The following is a 22,911-nucleotide window of genomic DNA, read 5'->3' as shown; positions in this document are numbered from 1 at the left end:
ACACACACACACACACACACCAAGGACTAATTGTAGTATAATGTAATACAATAAATAAACTAATATCAAAAACGAATGTTCTTACTAGGAATTTATTCAATTTATGGCTTTTTTTAAAATGCGTGGCTGGGGGCGGGACTAGAGGCGGGGTTGGGGGCGGGACTAGGGGCGGGGACTAGGTGGCGAGTAGATTTTTTGGTTCGGCAAGTAGATTTTTGGGTGATTTGTCAAGCACTGTATGTATATATATATATATATATATATATATATATATATATATATATATATATATATATGTTATATATATATATATAGACACACACACACACACACACACACACACACTACTGGACAGAACCATCAAATATGTACTATATCCCCTATCTGCCCACACCCTCTCCAGCATCTATCAGTAGACTCCGGAAACATTTGCTTTAACCTTTTGGGGGTTTAATACCAGCATAGCAGAATGTTATAAATATACTCTTTCATTACTGTACATAGAGGTTTTACCTGCATTATCCCAAATATAGTTACATAGTTGATGAGGTTGAAAAAAAAATTCCGTCCATCAAGTTCAACCTATGTTAAATTTAGACAACAGATATTTTATCCTATATCTATACTTATTGATCCAGAGGTAGGCAAACAAAAAACCCCAGAGACATATCATCCAATGATATCTCATAAGGGGAAAAATAAACTCCTTCCTGACTCCAAGACTTCGTAATCGGATTAATTCCTGGATCAACAGCCTTCCCATGTATACTTATTTGGTATATCCCTGTATACCTTTCCTATCTAAAAAGACATCCAACCTTTTTTTGAACAAATCTATTGTATCTGCCATCACAGTCTCCATGGGTAATGAATTCCACATTTTAACTGCCCTTACTGTAAAGAACCCTTTCCTTTGTTGGTGGTGAAATTTCCTTTCCTCCAACCTTAAGGGATGCCCCCGAGTCCTTTGTACTGCCCTTGGGATGAATAGTTATTTTGAAAGCTCCTTGTATTGTCCCCGAATATATTTGTATATAGTTATCATATCCCCTCTTAGATTTATTTACATTAGAAAAGAGGCGTCTAATTTAGCTAGTCTCTCCTCATAAGTTAGACTGTCCATCCCCCATTATTAATTTGGTGGCTCTTCTCTGCACCCTCTCTAGTTCCATAATGTATTCAATGTATTTATTTACTCCATATTCAAGGTGTGGTCTTTGTAAAGGGGCATAATTATGTTTACTTCACTTCCATCCATTGCCCGTTTGATGCAAGATAAGATCCTGTTTGCCTTTGCAGCTGCTGCATGACTTTAGGGAACTATTGCCAAGCCTGCTGTCTACAAGCACTCCTAAATCCTTCTCCATCAAGGATTCCCCCAATATATCTCCATTTAATTTGTAATTCGCCTTTTTATTCTTGCATCCCAAATGCATAACCTTCCATTTATCTGTATTAAACCTCATCTGCCATTTACCTGCCCACGTTTCAAGTCTCTCCAAGTCCTTCTGAAGAGAAATTACATCCTGCTCTGATTCTATTACCTTACACAAATTAGTATCATCAGCAAAGATGGAGACTTTGCTCTCGATGCTAACCTCAAGGTCATTAACAAACAAGTTAAAAAGCAGGGGTCCCAGTACCGATCCCTGAGGTACTCCACTCGTGACTTTAGCCCAACCTGAAAAAGTTCCATTTATGACAACCCTCTGTTGTCTGTCCTTTAACCAGTTTTCAATCCAGATGCAAATATTATTACTGAGTCCAATTTTCTTTATTTTGTACACCAACCTCGTGTGAAACTGTATCATAATCCTTTGCAAAATCCAAGTAGACCACATCAACTGCATTACCCTGGTCTAAATTCCTACTTACCTCCTCAAAGAAACAAATAAGGTTAGTTTTGCATGATCTATCCTTCATAAATCCATGCTATTACTAATAATTTGGGTTTCCATTAGGTATTCCTGAATATTATCCCGTATTAAACCATCAAGTAGTTTCCCTACTATTGAAGTCAGGCTTACATGTCTGTAATTCCCCGGGTGTGATCTAGCTCCCTTTTTAAATATAGGCACCACATCTGCTTTACGTCAATCTTGTGGTAATGAGCCTGTGGAAATTAAGTCCTTGAATATTAAATACAGGCATACTCCGCTTTAATGACACTCACTTTAAGTACACTCGCGAGTAAGTACATTTCGCTCAATAGGCAAACAGCAACTCACGCATGCGCCTGTCAGCACGTCCTGAACAGCAATACTGGCTCCCTACCTGTACCGAAGCTGTGCACAAGCGGGGAGGCTATAGAGCCAGTTACACATGGATTATTTACATCAGTTATGCACGTATATAATGATTGCAGTACAGTACGTGCATCAAAAGTGGGAAAAAGGGAGTGCTTCACTTTAAGTAAATTTTCACTTTACATACATGTTCCGGTCCCATTGCGTACGTTAATGCGGGGTATGCCTGTATAATGGTTGGCTATTACGGAGCATAACTCCTTGAGAACTCTTGGATGTATGCCATCGGGGCCAGGTGCCTTATTTTACTTTAATTTTTTCAAGTCGCTTATGAACTTCTTCCTCAGTTAACCAATTGTTCATTAATATGGAGGTTGTGGCTTCCTCCTGCAGCACTACTATTGAACTATTGAATATCTTCACAGTCCTCTCGTTATTTCAGTCTGGAAGTCTAGAGCCCACTGATCCATATATTTATGGTTCCTTTTGAGGGACTAAACCCTGATAGAGAAGAAATCAGACCCTTTTGGTATTTTTGTTTTGTACAGATCTTCAAATCGTGTGTATCTAGGGAATTCCTCCTCATAGAAACCCTGTCGGACCTGTATATATTTGAACATCTCAGTTAGAGGTAGACCATATTCTCTCATCAATTCCTCAAAATACATCAGCTTGTCTTTTTCTAATAGATCTCCTGTCTCTAGAATCTCCAGGTTTCAAAACCCTGACCCTGGAATCCTGGTAGAAACCCTGGGTTACCAAACAGGGGCGCAAGTCTGGATGGAGTTGACATAACTTTATATTTATTTTTTGCTAGCTGCCAGAATTTTAGGATGAATCCGATTACCATCGGGTCAGGCTGTCTCTCAGTACCAACCCAAGGGCTCAACCATAGCAAGGAGGGCAGGCCGACTGGGCTTTTTAGTAAGCTCTCCAAATCCACCCAAGCACAAGTCCCTCCCAGGGAGTGCCAGTACACCATTTGTCTAAAGTGAGAGGCTATATAATACTTTAAAATATTTGGTACTGCCAAACCACCTCCTTAATTAAACTCCAACGTAATTGATCTGGCTACTCTTGGTTGTTTATGATTCCAAATATATATAAAAGAAATTCAAAATCGAATTATGCAATTTATTTATATGCGGGAAAGGAATTGGTAATGTCTGGAAATAATACAGAAGTCTGGTGAGGACATTCATCTTAACCGCAGTTATACGCCCTAACCAGGAGATACGATGGGAATTCCAGGCTTTTATATCTTTTCTTATCTTAGAGATAAGCTCAGGATAGTTATATTTATATAGTGAATTGTAGTCTCTAGTGAAGTGAATTCTCAGATATTTTAAATGGGTCTTTTTCCACTTGTAGTCAAATTGGCCTTTGAGAACCTCAACCTCCATTTCCATTAAATTTAATGCTTCCGACTTTCCTACATTGACTTTATATCCCGATAGTTCTCCGAACCCATGGAGGGTCAATTGTACATTTGGGAGAGACACCGGAGGGTTAGATATGGTAAGAATGATATCATCCGCAAAGAAAGTGATATTTTATAGCAGAGTATATGATCTTAGCTGGTTAAGCAGTAAGGAAGAATCCGCGTCACCAAACATCCCCGCTGGCTCACCCGACTGGTAGAGTGTCCCGCGGGGCCAATCGGTGCAGCGAGCAAGGGTTATAGTTAATAATTTTGGCAGCGTGCAGAGCTTCATCAGCCTGAGTGCATCCGCGTTGACGTCACGCACGCCTCACAACCTCTATTCTTTTAATGTAACCATGTATTATTTTAAATTCTGTGCCCAGGGCATACTTGAAAACGAGAGGTAACTCCATGTATTACTTCCTGGTAAAACATTTTTATAAATAAACATTGGTGCTCCCACATGGAGGTGCTCCATCCATGCCTGCAACTCGAAAACCTTCTTATAATTAGCATTACTGTTGCTTTTGATGGTATTCAGGTTGTCAACCATTGCCCTACCCCCTAATTTTTGGGCTGTAGGTCCACTGTTACACCCATCAATATATTTTGTTTTATAACCATGCCCCTGAATTGTACCTACCAGTCTGTCTTTCTGTATCCCCAATAGGTTATGTATGTGTATTTACTACTGTTTCCCTGCGTTTTTTTCTTTACGCCTCAAATAAAAAAGGTAGTGGTGATGTGTCTAAATTTAAGCAGAAATCCCAGCTGCTATTCTTTCCTTCCCCTCAAACTTTTTGTTTTGTTTTTACAGGATGGGAACTGCTGGGTTCCCAAATCTGGACAGTGCCATTTTCAGCTCCGGTGTCCCCAGTTCCTAAGAGACTTTCCAGCAAAGGTATCCGAGTTTTAGTTCCCTCAAGGAGAAACAAAATGGGTTTTTAAGTGTCCCGCCCCTCACTGGCTCATCGCAAGCTGCGATGTCATCTTTTGCGGATTCCTATTTGATCACCATTTTAATCTCCTGCGTGAAACCAGGAAGTGATGCTAGTATCTCGGGAACCAGGGGGTCCCTGGAGCCGAAAACCCCCTCCCCACTGGTTCCCATCATGTACATTTTTTTTATTTAACATTAAACAAAAGCTACTGTTGTGGTGCCATTCATTGCAAACCATGGTGAGCAATAATGTAACTACGGCTTTGCGACTCGTCATGTGAAAAAGTATGTACAGTATATTTTTTTTTTTCTTAAGTGTGTAAGTTCCGTACCGGTATGCATCAAAACCCCTTTTCTCCCCCCTTCTCCCACTGCACGAAGGCTCCTTCCCCCTCCCCTCCCCGCTGCATCAAAGCCCCTTATGCCACTAACTGAAGAATCGAGGTTTCCCCTGGGACTCCCGCCTGGTTTCCCTTGTCGTCTGATGCACAGAGGCTGCTTCGACTGCACATAGCCTTCCTCCTACCCCCACTGACAGCCCCCCCAGAAAACTCCTCCCGCACTCAGCCCATCCCCCCCACTTCCTCCCCCCGCACACAGCCCATCCCCCCCACCTCCTCCTCCCCCCGCACACAACCCATCCCCCCCACCTCCTCCTCCCCCCGCACACAGCCCATCCCCCCTCACCTCCCCCCGCACACAGCCCACCCCCCCCACCTCCTCCCCCCCCCGCACACAGCCCACCCCCTCCTCCTCCTCCCCCCCCGCACACAGCCCACCCCCCCCTCCTCCTCCCCCCCCGCACACAGCCCACCCCCCCATCTCCTCCTCCTCCCCCCCGCACACAGCCCACCCCCCCACCTCCTCCTCCTCCCCCCCGCACACAGCCCACCCCCCCATCTCCTCCCCCCGCACACAGCCCATCCCCCCCCACCTCCTCCTCCCGCACACAGCCCATCCCCCCCACCTACTCCTCCCCCCGCACACAGCCCATCCACCCCCCACCTCCTCCTCCCCCCGCACACAGCCCACCCCCCCCCCACCTCCTCCTCCCCCCGCACACAGCCCATCCCCCCCCACCTCCTCCTCCCCCCGCTACACCCATAACTTGGGGCCACTGTGTCTGGTTTCTGACTCAGAGGTGTCACTAGTCTGACATCTGCTGTGCATCAGTATGCCAGTATTGTATACATTATGGGTCTCTGGGTCTTTTCATAATTGACACTCTTTTAGACAGGGGGACTCTAAATCTGTGAGAGCCTTTTGAGGCTCCGTCATAAAAATAACTACAGCCCTTTGAGGCTTGGTCATAAAAATAGCCCCAGCTCATTCACCCATATCACAGCTGGATGTCCAAGTAATTCCTGCTTGGACTTACAAAAAAAATACCTCCTGTCTTACATTTAAGATCTGCCATCATGTGTCGGTTAGAGGGTATGGCAAGCAATGCATCTTGTCTTTTACCCTCGCAGACAGGGAATGGCCTGCAAATGGGGAATAAAAATGGTGGGGACAGGGCAACAACAGTAATGCATAGCAAATCAGGTATTAACCCTTTCCTCCCCATCACAGCTGCCCCACTCAAGACGCAAGGACTGACCTGACCACCCCGTCCAGTGGCTGGGCTGACCTGCCAGCTCATGAAATTAGTAAGTCCTGAGGGCTGTCCTGGCGGGAAAGGCCATCAGCATTACCATGCTCACTTCCCTTCTTGTGCTGGATGGTGAAGTTTCACTCCTGTAAGGCAAGACTCCAGGGCAAAAGTTTAGCATTTTCCCCCGACACCCTCTGTAACCAACTCAAAGGATTGTGGTCAGTTATTACCGTGAAATGTCTGCCATACAAATAAGGCTGTAACTTCTTTAGAGCCCACACTATGGCCAGACACTCCTTCTCAATGGTGGCATATGCCACACCTCTCTGGGCAGCAGTTTGCAGCTTAGATATACTACCGGGTGCTCATCGCCCTCCTCCCCCACTTGGCTGAGTACAGCCCCAATGCCAAAGTCTGAGGCATCAGTCTGCACCAGGAACTTTTTTTGCATAGTCTGGAGCAGCAAGTATAGGAGCGCTGGCTAGTGCAGTCTTTAATACCTGAAACAAGACCTCACAGGCAGGAGACCAGACTACCAGCACAGACTGTCGCTTCTGGGTCAAGTCAGTCAGGGGTTTGGCAATGGCGCTATACTGAGGGACAAACTTTCTGTAGTAGCCTGTGGTGCCTAGGAAAGCCATGACTTGCTTCTTGGTTTTGTGAACGGGCCACTGCACTATAGCTTCCACCTTAGCTGGTTCTGGCTTAAGATGCCCGCCACTCACTCTGTGCCCTAGGTACAATACCTCTGCCATCCATACTAAGCACTTGGTGGGTTTCAACGTGAGTCCCGCTTCCCTAATCCTGGCTAGCACCGCAGCTACATGCACTAAGTGTGAGTCCCACGAATTACTAAAGACAGCAATGTCGTCCAGGTATGCCCTTGCAAATCCTTGCATACCCTCCAGCAAGCGATTGACCAGGCGTTGAAAGGTAGCCAGTGCATTTTTCATCCCGAATGGCATCACTAGAAATTCATAGAGGCCACTTGGGGTAATAAATGCAGACTTCTCTCTAGCCTCCTGGGTCAAAGGGATCTGCCAGTACCCTTTACTGAGATCCATAGTCGTCAGATATCCTGCCCCTGCGAGTTCATCTAACAAATCATCCATGCGGGGCATGGGGTAGGCATCTGACACCGTGCCCGCATTGAGCTGCCGGTAGTCCACACAGAACCGGGTGGTTCCGTCCTTAGGCACCAGGCCTACCGGACAAGCCCAAGGGCACTGGGACAGTACAATTACCCCTAGGGCCAGCATCTCTTCAACCTCCCTCTCTATACTGCCCTTCACCTCTGCTGACACTCTATAAGCGTGCTTATGCAGAGGTCTCAGATCCCCTGTCAGCACTGGGTGTTCTGCAATGTGTGTCTTCCCTGGCTTGTCTGAAAACAGAGTCCAATACTTCTCTAGCATAGCACTGGCTTCTGCTCTCTGCCTGACACTCAGCTGAGCCCCCATCTCCACCTGCTCTATGGTACCTCCCTGCCGAGCCTCCCCCAGGAGACCAGGCAGAGCATTGCTCACCGGATCCCCCATCGGTGGGCTGCAAATGGCCAGCACCGACACCACACTCGGTGCTATGTACTCCTTCAGCATGTTGATGTGATAAGTCTCATTTCTCCCTGTCTCAGCATCTACCTGTACAACATAGTTGCACTCGTTCATCTTTCGCAGTACCGGATACGGTCCAGACCAGGCAGCCATTAATTTGTTCTCCCGAATGGGCTTGAGAACAAGTACCTGCTGTCCTGGGATGAACTCTCTGCTATGGGCATTCTGATCATACCAAGTCTTCTGCTTGGTCTGGGGCAGCCCTAAGGTTTTCCTGTGCCAACCCCATGAGCATCTCTAACCGGTCTCTGAGATCTATCACATACTGAAGCACAGAAGCATCAGTAGTGGTAGTCTCCCCTTCCCATCCCTCACGGAATAGGTCCAGAGGTCCCTGTACCCTGTGACCATATAGCAGCTCAAAGGGAGAGAAGCCTGTAGATTCTTGCGGTACCTCTCGGTATGCAAACAGCAAGTGCTGCAGGTGAATCTCCCAGTCTTTTCCCTCCGCCTCTATAAATGTTCGCAGCATCTGCTTCAGGGTACCATTGAACCTCTCACACAGTCTGTTGGTTTGGGGGTGGTAAGGGGTCGTGCGCTGGTGCTTCACCCCACACGCCTCACAGAGACACTGGAGCAATTCACTCATGAACTGCGACCCCTGATCGGTTAGGATCTCACTAGGGAAACCTACCCTAGAAAAAAATGGCTAACAGAGCTTTAGCTACTGCAATAGCATCAATACTGCCAAGCGCTACCGCCTCAGGGTACAGGGTGGCAAAATCCACCACCGTGAGAATGTAGCGCTTTCCTGACCAGCTGGGAACCATGAGGGGTCCCACGAGGTCCATAGCTACCCGCTGAAAGGGTTCCCCTATTACCGGCAACGGGTTCAGGGATGCCTTCACACGGTCACCCGCCTTACCTACTCGCTGGCAAGCATCACAGGATTGGCAGAACTCTGCCGCCTCACTGGATGCCCCCGGCCAGTAGTAACGCTGCAACAGCCGGGCTCGCGTCCTAGCGACCCCGATGCCCCGCTAATGGAATGGAGTGGGCTACCCGCAACAACTGCTGCCTATATTCCCGGGGTACCACTAGCCGTCTCTTCCCCTGTCCATACCTCATCTAACCCGGTGGTCCCTTGCTCTCTGTATAGGAGCCTGCGGTGCCACAAGAAGTAATCAGACCCCTTGCTTGGCTTAGACGCCCGCAGTCTCATGCCCTCCAAGCTGGGATCAGATCGCACCGCATCCCTAAACTGGGCACCTAACTCTGGTCACCACCCGGTCACATCTGAGTCAGGGGGACAGGGAACAGGTACAGGGAACAGTAAGTCAGTGTCAGAAAGCGACTGAGTCTGGCTTACCTGTCTGGTCTCTGCAGAGACTACTGGAACTGTAGGTCCCAAATTCAGGGGGACAGGGGCTGGTTCTGCTGCGATCCTTGCTGACTGGCTCCTGGTGATCGCTGCAACAGGTGCCAGCTCAGTGGTAAAAACACAGGTAACGTGTCCTAGGTCGTTACCCAGCAAGACCTCAGCATCTAACCCAGGCAAAACCCCCACCTCCCTCATGCCACGTCCGGCACCCCAGTCCAAAAAGACCCGGGCAACCTGGAGTGACCGCGGTCCTCCGTCTGGCATGGTCACTTGCATCCCGGTGCCCGGGAGCAAATCCTCTGGCCGCACCATATCAGGGTGAACCAGAGTCACGGTGGCACCAGAGTCTAGCAAGCCATCCGCCTGCCGGTCTCCGATGGTCACCTTCCGCAGATGCTTCTGCCGGACTTCGTTGGGCTGCATCCCGACTGGAGCAACCTGATGTCCCCCACTCTCCGCTGCTGGTCCTGAGGTGGCAAGTGCATTCACTCCGCTGGGCATCTCTGTGGGCTGGTTACAAGGCTGTTCTTGGCTCCTCTGTGTGTGCCAGTCGCACACGGGCGACCGGCCTCGCAGCTGAGAGTTGCCCCTGATGGGGTCCCTTGGACCGGCCCCGGTCCGGACAATCTGGCCTGAGATGTCCAACTTTATTGCATGAATAACACCGCCTCTCATGCATGAACTCTGCAGCCTTGGGTGCGCTGTTTGTTGCCGCAGGCTGGTGTGTCCACGGAGGGGTAGTCTTAGCGCCCTTGGCCGCACGGCCCGCTCCTTTGGGTGCTACAGGGTCTTTCATTGCAACTCGGCTGGCCAAATACTCATCTGCCATTCTCGCTGCATCCTCATAGGTCTGAGGTTTATGGTTATAGACCCATCCCCTCACATCTGTGGGAAGCTGCTGCTGCAGCAGCTGCTCTTGAAAGAATAAGTCAATCAGGGTATGGAATGTTGTAACCCCATTCCCCTCCACCCACTGAGTCCTGTGCAAAGCCATCCTACTGGCATAGGTGCTGTATGACTCTCCGGGGAGTACTACCCTCGTCCGGAACTTGCCCCTGTAAGATTCTGGGGTCAGGGCATACTGGGTTAGCAGCTTGCTTTTCACATGACCGTAGTCATCGGCATCCACGCGTGGAATACCCATCACAGTCTGTTTGGCTTTGCCAGATAACAGTGGTCGCAGTCTGACCACCCAGTCCCTTCTTGGAATTCGGAACCGGGAACACTGCATCTCGAAGTCATTCAGGAACGCATCGAGGTCATCTGTGCCATCCACGAACTTGCTGAAGCTGTGATGATCCGCCCGGGAAAGACCTTGTTCCCCGTTTTTAAGGTAGGAGTTGTGGGTTCTTCCGAGCACTGCTGTCAGGAGCTGTACCCGCTCCGCAGTGCTAACACCCGCTCCCCATGTAGCCAGAAGTGCAGTGAGCCCAGGGACTGCGCGCTCGGCAGCCGAAGCAGCTACCTCATCCGCAACCCCTGGCGCCAAGCCACCCACGACCGGGGGGTCACTAGCACTCTCCTCATGTCCTTGCAGCCCGGAGCTGGAGGGACCTCCTGCACTCCGGGCTGAATAGCGTCAGCCAACACAGCAGCTACGGGGACTTGCCCCTCTGGTAGGACCCTACGGTCCTCATGATGCTCCAAATCCTCCTCCAGTTGTGCCTTCGACCGCCCATCTGTCGGTAAGCCATACCCCGCACATTTTTCCACGACTTTCACTCTGGTCCACGACCTGAACCTTCCTGAGCGATCGCTCATGGTGCCTTCGGGGAATGGGTGAAGGGAACAGTGAAGTCTCTCGTGCTCTTTAGAAGTGTGTGTCAGTTGCTACTTGTCTTAGGAGCTCGCAAGCTACAAGGTCCTCACTATATTACAGAGCCCACAGGAAACTGCAATATAGGTTTAATCAGTACCCCGCCAGCTCCCACCAGTTTTTTAAAAGCCTGTCACAATGACACCAACTTTTATCAACACATTTATATTTCTGGGTACTTGATTGAACAGAACAAGTTGCAAAATAAATTGTGATTTATTTCCTTAATAAACAAACACACGACATCTGCAAATTCACTTGAAAACAACACTTACTGGAATAAGGGAATGAAAGAAATTGTCCTCTGCTTGCAAGCGCAAGAAAGGCAGCCTTGGTTTTAAAAGTCCTGTGGTTATGTGGTTACTAACCCCTTCACTCCTGGACTGGTTGCTGCTGTGCTGGAACAAAGTCTTGCATCTTTACATCATGGATTAAAATTCAGGATCACACTGGGGATACTTGGGGAGCCACAGTTATAGACTGCCCAAAGCTATCTTTAACATGTGGACCCAATCCCCTCGTGGGAACAAAAAAACCCACGAATATCCAAGTTACCCACAGTTCATAAGACCGGTCAAAAGGGCTGTCCGGTGGGCAAGGCGCATGGGTCAGGTTGACGCCCATGCCACTTGGCATACCTGGGCTACACCCATACCTTGGGGCCACTGTGTCTGGTTTCTGACTCAGAGGTGTCACTAGCCTGACATCTGCTGTGCATCAGTATGCCAGTATTGTATACATTATGGGTCTCTGGGTCTTTTCATAATTGACACTCTTTTAGACAGGGGGACTCTAAATCTGTGAGAGCCTTTTGAGGCTCCGTCATAAAAATAACTACAGCCCTTTGAGGCTTGGTCATAAGCCCCTTTGGGGCTTGGCCCCAGCTCATTCACCCATATCCCAGCTGGATGTCCAGGTAATTCCTGCTTGGACTTACAAAAAAAATACCTCCTGCCTTACATTTTAGATCTGCCATCATGTGTCGGTTAGAGGGTATGGCATGCAATGCATCTTGTCTTTTACCCTCGCAGACAGGGAATGGCCTGCAAATGGGGAATAAAAATGGCGGGGACAGGGCAACAACAGTAATGCATAGCAAATAAGGTATTAACCCTTTCCTCCCTGTCACACACCCCCACACCTCCTCCCCCGCACACAGCCCATCCCCCCACCCCCTCCCCCGCACACAGCCCATCCCCCCCACCTCCTCCCCCGCACACAGCCCATCCCCCCCACCTCCTCCCCCGCACACAGCCCATCCCCCCCCCACCTCCTCCCCCGCACACAGCCCATCCCCCCATATTTCAGGATATGGATGGGAGTAACACCAACTTTAGATGGGCAGCGTAAAGAGAGCTATGTTATTTGAAGACAGCGCATGGTAGTGTCAACTTAAAAGTAAACCTATTCTCATGACACATACAATGGCTGTTGTTGTGCATATATTTAGCTTTGTGAATAAGGGAAAACGGTGTCTGTAATTGTCATGGAGAAAGCAGACCTTTGTGAATCTGGGCCACAATGTCATTTCGTGTTTCACATCCTAATGCAACATTGTTATGGTCACTACTCGCACTTTCCAGGTATCCTTCCCTTTGTTATATGTGGAGCCTTAACATTACATAGCAAAACAATTTAAAAAAAAAAAAAAATATATATATATATATATATATATATATATATATATATATATATATATATATATATATATATATATATATATATATATATATATATATATATATATACAGCTAAACCCCGTTATAACGCGGTCCTCGGGGTCCACCCCGAGACCACCGCGTTACTAACGGGGTCGCGCTAATTTTAAAAAAAAATGGCCGCCGCATCAGTGCATATTTACCCCGCGGTCCCGGCTTCCCCCTGTCACCGCGTGACAGGAGATGGGAGGGGGGATTCCCCTCCGGCTTCAGCTTCCCCTGTCACCGCGGGACAGGAGATGGGAGGGGGGATGCCCCTCCGGCTTCGGCTTCAGCTTCCCCTGTCACCGCGTGACAGGAGATGGGAGGGGGGATGCCCCTCCGGCTTCGGCTTCAGCTTCCCCTGTCACCGCGTGACAGGAGATGGGAGGGGGGATGCCCCTCCGGCTTCAGCTTCCCCTGTCACCGCGTGACAGGAGATGGGAGGGGGGATTCCCCTCGGGTCCGGCTCCCCCCCGCCGCAGCACAGGGCCCTCGCGCCGCAATACAGGGCCCCCTGGCCCTGCCGTAGCGCAGGGTCGTCCTGCCCCCCCCCCCCCATACCCCCCCGCGCTGCACCGGGCCATCCCACCAGCCCCCGCAGCATCGGGGGCCCCCGCAGCCATCATCCCCCTCCACCGCAGCACAACCCCCACCGGCACGCCCCCCCCCCCCCTGCAGCCACATGCCTCACCAATCATCCCCAAGGTAAGGCTGATTTATGTATATGTGTAGTGTGTGTGTGTGTGTGTGTGTGTGTGTGTGTGTGTGTGTGTGTGTGTGTGTGTGTGTGTGTGTGTGTGTGTGTGTGTGGTGTGTGTAGTGTGTGTAGTGTGTGTAGTGTGTGCAGTGTGTGCAGTGTGTGCAGTGTGAGCAATGAGCAGTGTCAGTGTGTGCAGTGTGAGCAATGAGCAGTGTGGCAGTGTGTGCAGTGTGAGCAATGAGCAGTGTGTGTGCAGTGTGCAGTGTGTGTCAGTGTGAGCAGTGTGTGTGCAGTGTGAGCAATGAGCAGTGTGTCAGTGTGTGCAGTGTGAGCAATGAGCAGTGTGTGTGTAGTGTGTGTGCAGTGTGTCAGTGTGTGCAATGAGCAGTGTGTGTGCAGTGTGCAGTGTGTGTGCAGTGTGCAGTGTGTGTGCAGTGTGCAGTGTGCAGTGTGTGTGCAGTGTGCAGTGTGCGTGCAGTGTGCAGTGTGCGTGCAGTGTGCAGTGTGTGTGCAGTGTGCAGTGTGTGTGCAGTGTGCAGTGTGCAGTGTGTGTGCAGTGTGCAGTGTGAGCAATGAGCAGTGTGTGTGCAGTGAGGGGAAAACCGCGTTATAACCGAATCGCGGTATAGCGAGGCGCGTTATAACGGGGTTTAGCTGTATATATATATATTTTTTTTTTATCCAATTACAACTTTGGAAAGAAACCCTGAGAAAATATACTTCACAAGATTAGATCCGAATGCAATTTATGTTTTATGAGTAATGTGATGACTTTCATTTTTTTCCCTTTCTTATTAATAACTCTACAAAATTACTACACTGGGTAGTGAATCTCAAAATCCGCACATGCTAATGAATATGGATCGCTTTAATAAATTGCCCATTTGGCAGAATATATATTTATTTTGATCCCAGCTTCAATTACATAATACCTCAAATCACTTAACGTCACTTAATTATCTTGTTTAAAAAAAAAATTAAACTGTCTTCATTTGGTTATTTCAGATTTTAGCCATAATAAATTATGCAATTTACTTCAGTTTCATCAGTTTATAACAGACAAGACCATTTCATTTTCTTTAAAAAAATAAATAAAAAAAGTTTGCAATTTTACTTCCCAGAGTAATTAAATATGGCAAGTCAGCTGATACATAGTATTCCTGTCTGAAATCCATTTTTAATTCTAAAACCCTTCAATAAAATACACTTGCGTAAAATATATTGTGTATTCATGAAAGAGACCTGTGAGATTTCAAACGTTCTGCACACTATCATTTTACCTATGGGGATGTTCCACAGTTCACAGCATGCGTAAACTTTTCACAGGCAAACGCAAAGCCCAACTCTGAACAGCACAAAAACAAATACAGCTAAATGAACAGTTTATAGAGGGTTTTTTTTTTTTTTAACCGTTTCATACACAACGGAGGACAGAATGCTGCTGCCATTCCAAAGTGGCTCTTGCAGTTCTACGGGCATTATTATTATTATTATTTTTAATGCTTTACAGTATTTCGACAAAATGGTACCAAGGTACCACTAAGGCGCTGATGCCCTGGTGGTGTGGTGTTTGATTTCTGAGACCAGAAGAACTACCTTACAAATAGTAGATAAATGACAGCCAACTTAATTCAACCATATCCTGTCCCATGAATATGTTGAGATAACAGTCACAAACAATCTCAATCTGAGACCATGGACATTCAATCTATGACATGAAGCCTTCCTACACATAAGCACAAGTATAATATTTTAGATATAGATACATTTTGAAAGATAAGGGTACTTACCTCCCCAGCTTCAGCACATTCTTTGGTTCCTCTATGGAGGGCCACCCAGGTATCTTCATACCTATTTCAAAAGAAAAATGTTTACTTAAGGACAGTATACTGAAAATAACATCCTTCTACTTACTCCAAACCCTGTATTTAATTGAAGAGTTTGATGAGGGGTCAGAAAAAAAGTATTTCTTAAAAATGCCCCCAAATTTCCAAAAGAGAAAGCGGCTAGAGGAAGTGTGTGCCTAACCAATGACAGGCAATATCACAGCGACACTCCCACTTGTTAATTTATAAAAAAAACAAAAAACATTTAAACGATGTGAAAACCATTTGGACATGTCAATTAAAAAAAAAAAAAAAATTACTCACAGTGAGTGGTTTGACTGGCTTTGCTAGTCCCATGCTGTGCTTAAAAGCTGTGTAAACAGCGATGCATTTGCTTATATTTATATGGGCTCCATGTGAATGGATTTTCCAGGTAAAAGGTGACACATTGTGTGCTCATTTGCATGTAATTTCCCAGAATCCCTTGCTGCAGTGGAAGCACTGTATGCTAGGGGATAATGGTTGAAAGGCAGGGTTGCAGACCTGTGAATGTGCTCACAAGTGATATTCTTTATTGGCTATATGCTAACGGTGGAGGTTTTTTCTTGCCTTTTTCACCCACCATAACTTAAAATGTATACAAAATAGATATATATATAGATATCAAACTTTTGTTTCTATAAAGTGTAAGAAAGTTTTTCTTTTCAGAAAGGTTCCCAATCACCTGTCCTTTCCCTTTCAAAGGAAGAAGAAAAAGGGGGGTGTCACCCAAATACATTCCCTTAAACAAGTCACTGACATTGGTTCATGTTGGTGCTAGTAGGGCCTGCACCTTAAAGCTATATTTGATGGGGAAACAGTTGATTTTCTGGCAAGCAACATTTCAAGTAGTGACCGAGTGGAGATATATCTGATCTACACCCCTGATCATTTCCTCTGAATAAGTATCAATAAATAATTCATAACAATTCATTCTGAACTAAAAGGGTAAAAAAGTAATGACCCTCTCGACTGCCAAACCCCAGTCTTGGCGACAGACATTTACATTTATACATATACATAGATATACATTTGCTACATAATAATTGCTGCATAATAAACCTGAGGTGGTGGAGACACGCTTTCCAATAATCCCAGTGAAATGGCAAAATCAGTGCTTTCTATAGCAGTTAAAAAAGTCTTTGTTCCTTGTCCACTTGTTTTTAAAATAGTTTAACTGGAACACTTTCAAAGATGTATAGATAGAGATATCTAGATACATAGATTTTTTTTTTTTTAGTTAACAAATGGTTCTTAGCCAGAGGTCCACAGATCAGCCCACTTATCACGCACCCAACTTCACAAACACACCAGATATACACACTTGCAAGGTGTAGGCAACACACACAAATTGATAAATGCAATATACACCAGATTCATCAGATACTGTACATGCAACACAAAAAAATTTGTCGCCCCTGTAAAATTATTTTTTTTTTTACACAGGAGTCACATTTTTTTAGTCTGCCCACACGCCGGAAGGGGATGTTTGGCCACAACGAAATTGCCACTGGCGCTCCTCCGCCAGAACGTCTCATCGCAGGTCACTTTGCCGCCTTCTTTAAAATGTCCTCACCGTGAGAAATGTAAAACTGTGTCCAGGCTGCTAGCGGCCAAGCTGAGCTCACAAAATGGCGCACGGTGCCCTGTGGCTGGGGAGATCCTGGTCCCCTCACCACCCTTCTCCCTGTCCCCAGCTGCAAATCTGGGAGATCTGCGGCTGGGAACAAGAAGAATGGCGGCGAGGTGACGGGCAGCTAATTATCCTGGCGGTAGAGCGCCGGTGGCGATTAGGTCGCAGCCAAGTGGCCACAGCCAAACGTCCCATTCCGTTCTGGGAAGCCTTGTGTTCCACGGGCGTCCCTACAGGATTTCCTGCAATTTTCAGTTCAATTAAAATGTTACCGAATACAGAAGAACTTACAAAGCATCTGATCTCAGACACGCTATTAGAGGGGGTTGGGGTTCCTTACAATGCATCTGATCTCAGACGCGCTATTAGAGAGAGTTGGGGTGCCGCAGAATTTCACAATATAATTAAAAGGTTAAAATGGTAAATGGGGAAAGTTTATAGCTTTCAAGCTTATTATAAAAATTAGCAACATTTGTCCTCACTTATTTTTTTCACCTTAAAATCGATTTTATGATTCACATGTACTAACTATACAATGTAAAAACACTTCTCTTCAATGAAACATGCAGATAATTTCCAAAGCAGACATTCTTTCACATTGAAACATCTGTGCCAACTTGATTAAGTTAAAGCCCTAGAAAAACTGAAAGACTCATCCTTTTGAGGTAGATCAAATAGGTACGAAGTGTAAATGGGTTATAATTATGTGTATACAAACGCATAAATCCCAATCCTCCTTTCCTTCTAAATAAGCTGATCCTGCTGACAGCAGCTCCAAGTCGCAGGTCCCTGCACGCACAGCAGAAGGCAGTAGGGGCTGCTAGAGTACACCTTTTACAAGCACTGAAGTGAATTCGAGGCTACAGTACCTCACAGGAGAGGAGAGAAATAGTCTACAGGCAAGGGGAGGCTAAACTGACAGCAATGGGGGAGGTAAAATCGGCTAGTGTAGGAGGAATGGAAAAAGTAATTGGGAATTGAAAGTTAGCATACAAATTCTTATAGCAGCTCTTCAGGGTTGGTTGGATCCCTTATAAAATTGGACTGACTGAACTGTAATTATTTCAGCGATTGTCACTGCATTCTTTGCAATCATGCCATTGTGAAGAAGTTTCCCAGGGGTTCTCTGAAACATAACATCCAGCAGTTAGAAATACTGTAATTTGCAAGTTACATATTTGGAATTTGGGAACTTGCGTAAAAAAAATTTTCTTCATGTAATGTTATGAATTACAGGCGGTCCTCGCTTATCCGACGCAATGCGTCACGCAAACCACCGTCTGATAACGGAACGTCGGATTGCGGGTCAATGTTATTTGGCGGCGGCAACGTCAGATAAGCGGGCCCATTGTCAGATAATCCACCCGGCGGACTGCGTCATGCAGCGGCGGATAAGGCATCCATCGGTGGATAAGGCATCCATCGGTGGATAAGGCATCCATCGGTAAGCGAGAACTCACTGTATTTACATTAATATAGAAACTGGTTTCTATTTTAAAGTGTTCAAAATGAAGCCAGCACACGGACTTAAGCAAATTGCTTTAATGTCCCAAGTAATCCGACGTTTCGGCTGTGCAATACAGCCTTTTACAAGGTAACCCTTACATTGTACAAGTCTGTATTGCACCGCCGAAATGTCGGATTACTTGGGACAATAAAGCAATTTGCTTTAGTCCGTGTGCAGCTACTGGGACCCTAGGATTAACCCGAACGCGATGTACAGGCAGCTAAGTACCTCTACTACTTTCTATTTTAAAGGCCAGGTGGCTGCATAAAAAATACTGGACACAATGGTTAAAGGTGCAACGCAGTCGACGTGCATACACACACACAGTCACACACAGTCACACACAGTCACACACAGTCACACACAGTCAAACACAGTCACACACAGTCACACACAGTCACACACAGTCACACACAGTCACACACAGTCACACACAGTCACACTTCTCTCCTTAGCCCCACCCCCAGGCTCCTGGCACCTCCTGGTTGGCTGCATTAGGCCACGCTTATAGTGCTGGCGACGGAGACGCGACCGATGATGTCACCCGTCGCCACTAGCAAAAGTAATAATTTGATTTTAAGCGACGTCGCTGGCGACAAGGCCATTGATGTCACGAAAGGGGGCGGGCCGCGGTCTCTGATTGGTTTAGAGACAGTCACATGTGGCGACTGTCTCTAAAAAATCAAATAGACCCGGCTTCAATATTTTTGGTCGCTCCGTCGCTCTTACTATAAACGCTTGCGACGGAGTCCATGTATGTTTCAGAGCGATGATGCGTCGCCGTCGCAAGGTCCTATCAGCACAGCCTTACCCAGCAGCAGCCAATCAGGATTGAGGAAGCAGCCCAGTCCCCTAGCAACAGCCCTGTTGTCTCCCTGCTCTGGGAAATAATGCATCCCTCAAGCAGGCGAGGTCACGTAGTCCAGAGAGGTAATACGGGGCACATACATGTCCAGTATTACCTCATTTTTTTTTTTACTAGACAGTTTCCAAATACAGGACAATCTGGTTCAATACTGAACACCTGGCAACCCTAGTTTCAGCTTTAAATGGAGAAATACCGGTTTATATAGTGTGTAGACAGACGCATGAGTATGCCCTCACAGCGCCCTCCAAAACGTTGCATCGAACCCCGGAGAGGGGGAGGCAGCAGCACGAGTGCATGAGCAGGCCAAGCAGACATGCAATGAGTTGCTGTCACCCCTGCCTCCCCATATGTTACTTACCCCCTCATGTATCACCAACTCTTGCCTGGGCTGGTACACTTTTTGCACGTATCTAGATATATTTGTTTGTTTGTTTTTTTTACATGAGCACAGGAGCCATCTTTAGAATCCCAAGAAGCAACACCAGCAACTAAACCAGTCATAATAATAATAATAATAATAATAATAATAATAATAATAATAATAATAATAATAATATATATATATATATATATATATATATATATATATAGTTTGTTTATGAACTGTATGTACTGTATGTATGTACTGTATGTATGTATATAATATATTTTTTTCTTTGTATCAATATGTAAAATTGGCAGCATTACTACTTTAAACAAAAAAATATATGACACTTTACAAATGTTTAAAAGAACCGTTCTTCTTACTCTTTTAAAAATAATTTAATTTAATCTCAGCTTTATTACAGGCTGGAAATCAGGGGCCCTGAACCTCTATTTTTAACTTCCGGTACCAGGCAAAGTCACCAGGATAAAAATCTCCAGCAGGGGAAACAATATGGCTGCCAAATCTCAAGTGGATAGGAAGCTGCCACATCATTTGTTGCTTCCTATTGGATGACCGTTTTTAAAAACCAGGAAGTCAAACTGATAATTTCCCCAGTAACTAATCTCAGGAACCCTACTTCCCGCCCGTTCCGATCCTGGAACAATAAAAAATACAGGTTATCGCTAGGGTGGATTGTTCCCAAATTATATACACTTGTCCTGGCCAGTTTCATTTAGGCGATTGCCTACAAATTCTGGACAGTTGACAACACTAGTGGAGCTTAGGTGTGGCATTTGTCAAGTCAAATGTTGGCATGGTAATTACATTGTTTTGGGAAGTGCTCTAGATAAAACCCCTCCATAGGGAACATCATTTGTGTACCTCCCTGTGTGCACAGACAGAATGAAAACAGTATCTGTGAGGTATCTCTGCTCATCCCTTTAAAATCAGTCTGAGTACATCCAAGCAAGTGACTCACGGTGGGACTTCAAAGAAGCAGCTGGCACTTTAATGGGTAAAACCTACAAAAACACCAGCCACTGACAAGGCATTTAAATACTGCATAAGATCCTTCATTTGTGTGTTCTTACGAAAGATTGCAAAAGAAAGGACTGTTTTCAATTGCCTTTGAAAAGCCATGAAATTGAGAGAGTATAAAAGCAATTGTTAAATCAGGGATATTGGTTCGTCTGTCTTCGAATACGCAAAGCTGTTAAGTTGGACAATAGCGGAACGCTGTCTAAAAGGTGATTTAGACTAACTGTTCAATTCATTAACTGATTTTTCCTCTATTACTGTGTCTATAATGCATGTCCGCCTTATTAACCTTAAAGAAACTTCAGTCAGAAGCAATCAGTATCAATTCCTAAATTCTAATAACTTTCAATTAAACTGGAGTTGGAGGAAATACATTCATTAACATAGAAAAGATTGCGTGTTTAAAGATCAAAACTAGCATTGTGAAGCACGACGTGCCTACAAAATGGAGAAGTCGATAAAACGGCACTGGGGTAGAGGTGCAGGTTTTCCTTTTGGTGGGTAGTTAAGATGGCTCAAGAATCCATCCTCACAGAGTTGCAGTCCCTCAAACACAAAATAGTTTCTTTAGCCCCAGACGATATATACCCTGCTTCCAACTTCACATTTGGCAACCATGTTAAGCTGATGAGAAAAATGTTCTGCTCAAGGACAGCAATTGATCTGTGTTCTCTAACCAACATCATAGGGGGTGCAAGGAGGCGGTGGCATTTTTTTTGTTTTAATAAACCATAAAGATTGACAGGGTTCTGTATTTAATTTACAAAGTAGTGACCTTATCTATGCAGCCTCAACGACACAGGAATTGCAGAGATAAGGGTGCATGAAGAGGACTGGATCTGATAAATATCTTCGGCTGGCCGAGGGAACAGTCTAAAAGTGGTAGTATTGGGAAAGTTCCTAGATTATGGAATTGACAGAGAAAATCTTTACTGGCAGGGTGTCACACGTAAACTGTAGGCTGCATGGATAATTGTGATAGGTAGGTTTGAATAGAAAACAAAAACGGTAGTGCATGAAAAGCAAAGCTTGTTCCCCATTGCAACACTTATGACTAAAATACATAAGGAGTAAGGCTGTGCTTATAGTGCCGGCAACGGCAGGCTACGGTCGCTGGAAAAATAAAATTGAGATGACTTCCAGCGACCAAGCCGTCGCACTGCGCTTTCTATAAGCGCAGGCGATGGCGGCAATGCATTTGTTTTGCCGAGACGTCGCATCGCTGTCGCCAAGGGTGCTAATCTGCAGGTGCTGGTAACGATTCGTGCAGCTGGCATTTTACTGTACAGGAGAGCCCCATCAGCTATCCAAGACGACAATAATGTACAGAGACGGGTAAATAAATTACCTGCTAAGGAGTTCTACACCCGCTGGAAACTTTGGCAAGTGTTCAGTAGGCCTGGAAAAAAAGAGAAAAAAAATCAAACAGAATAACAAGAATTTGTGACATATTTACTCAGGCTCATCTTAAAATGCAAGGTCGCTTGCACTGATAGAAATACTTGATCATTCCTAAACTGTGGCACGGTTAAACTTCACTGTGGAAAGGCACAATATCTCATAAAAATGTTAGCCTTGGAAATGGGTATTATTAGTAGGTTAGTAGGGGGAGTAGCTTTTCTGTTCTTCCAATTTGAGGCTCTCGGTGTTGGACAGGGCCGATGCTGCATCACAATAAAATTCTGATGGGCACAATTTTGCTGTGCTACGTGGTGGTCACACCCACAAACACATGCTGCACCCCAGCATTCACCGAGCAGCTGGGGGGTTAGTGGGGTAGAGAGAAAAAGAGGAGGAAACAGGCTGGAGGAAGAAGAGGGAAGTCATTGAAGAAAGGGACTGGAGGCGAGAGGAGGGGGAAATGAGTAATGGGGTCACAGGAAAGGGAAAAGAACGAAAGAATGGGCTGGAAGAGGATGAATGGTTGAAGAAAATGAGAGATTGGGCTGGAGAGTGGGAATATACGAGTGTGTGGATATAAGCCAGCACTCGCATAACAATCCAGTTACTTGGCTGGGTGAACGAATAGAGAATTGATGATCAAAATAAAGTTGAAATAGGCACTCGCGGGTACTTGAGAAGAATAAAAGGATTAATTTAACAAAGTTTTGGTCCTATTTTGGGTCTATTCTTTAGACCAAAACATTGATGTATTACATTAATCCTTTTATTCATGCCAATTACTTGTAAGTGCCTACTTCAGCTTTATTTTGATAATATATACATTTCTACATATGTATTATGTGTGCATGTTTGAATAAGTATAGGTCTGCATGCGTG

At 45.9% G+C, this 22,911-nt stretch overlaps 1 protein-coding gene across 1 annotated transcript in view; it reads right to left on the bottom strand.

Annotated features, from left to right (window-relative positions):
- DTNBP1 (dystrobrevin binding protein 1) overlaps window positions 1-22,911 on the bottom strand; it is a 216,737-nt gene that overhangs the window by 175,828 nt on the left and 17,998 nt on the right. The window contains exons 3-4 of the mRNA XM_075585658.1: window positions 21,980-22,030; window positions 15,144-15,204 (exon numbers count right to left, since the gene is read on the bottom strand). Of these exons, the coding sequence (XP_075441773.1) occupies window positions 15,144-15,204; window positions 21,980-22,030 (112 nt within the window). The remainder of the gene's footprint in view (window positions 1-15,143; window positions 15,205-21,979; window positions 22,031-22,911) is intronic.

The sequence above is a fragment of the Ascaphus truei genome, chromosome 2, assembly GCF_040206685.1.
Source record: "Ascaphus truei isolate aAscTru1 chromosome 2, aAscTru1.hap1, whole genome shotgun sequence".
Taxonomy (NCBI): Eukaryota; Metazoa; Chordata; class Amphibia; order Anura; family Ascaphidae; genus Ascaphus; species Ascaphus truei.
This window is presented reverse-complemented; position numbering and strand designations above follow the sequence as displayed.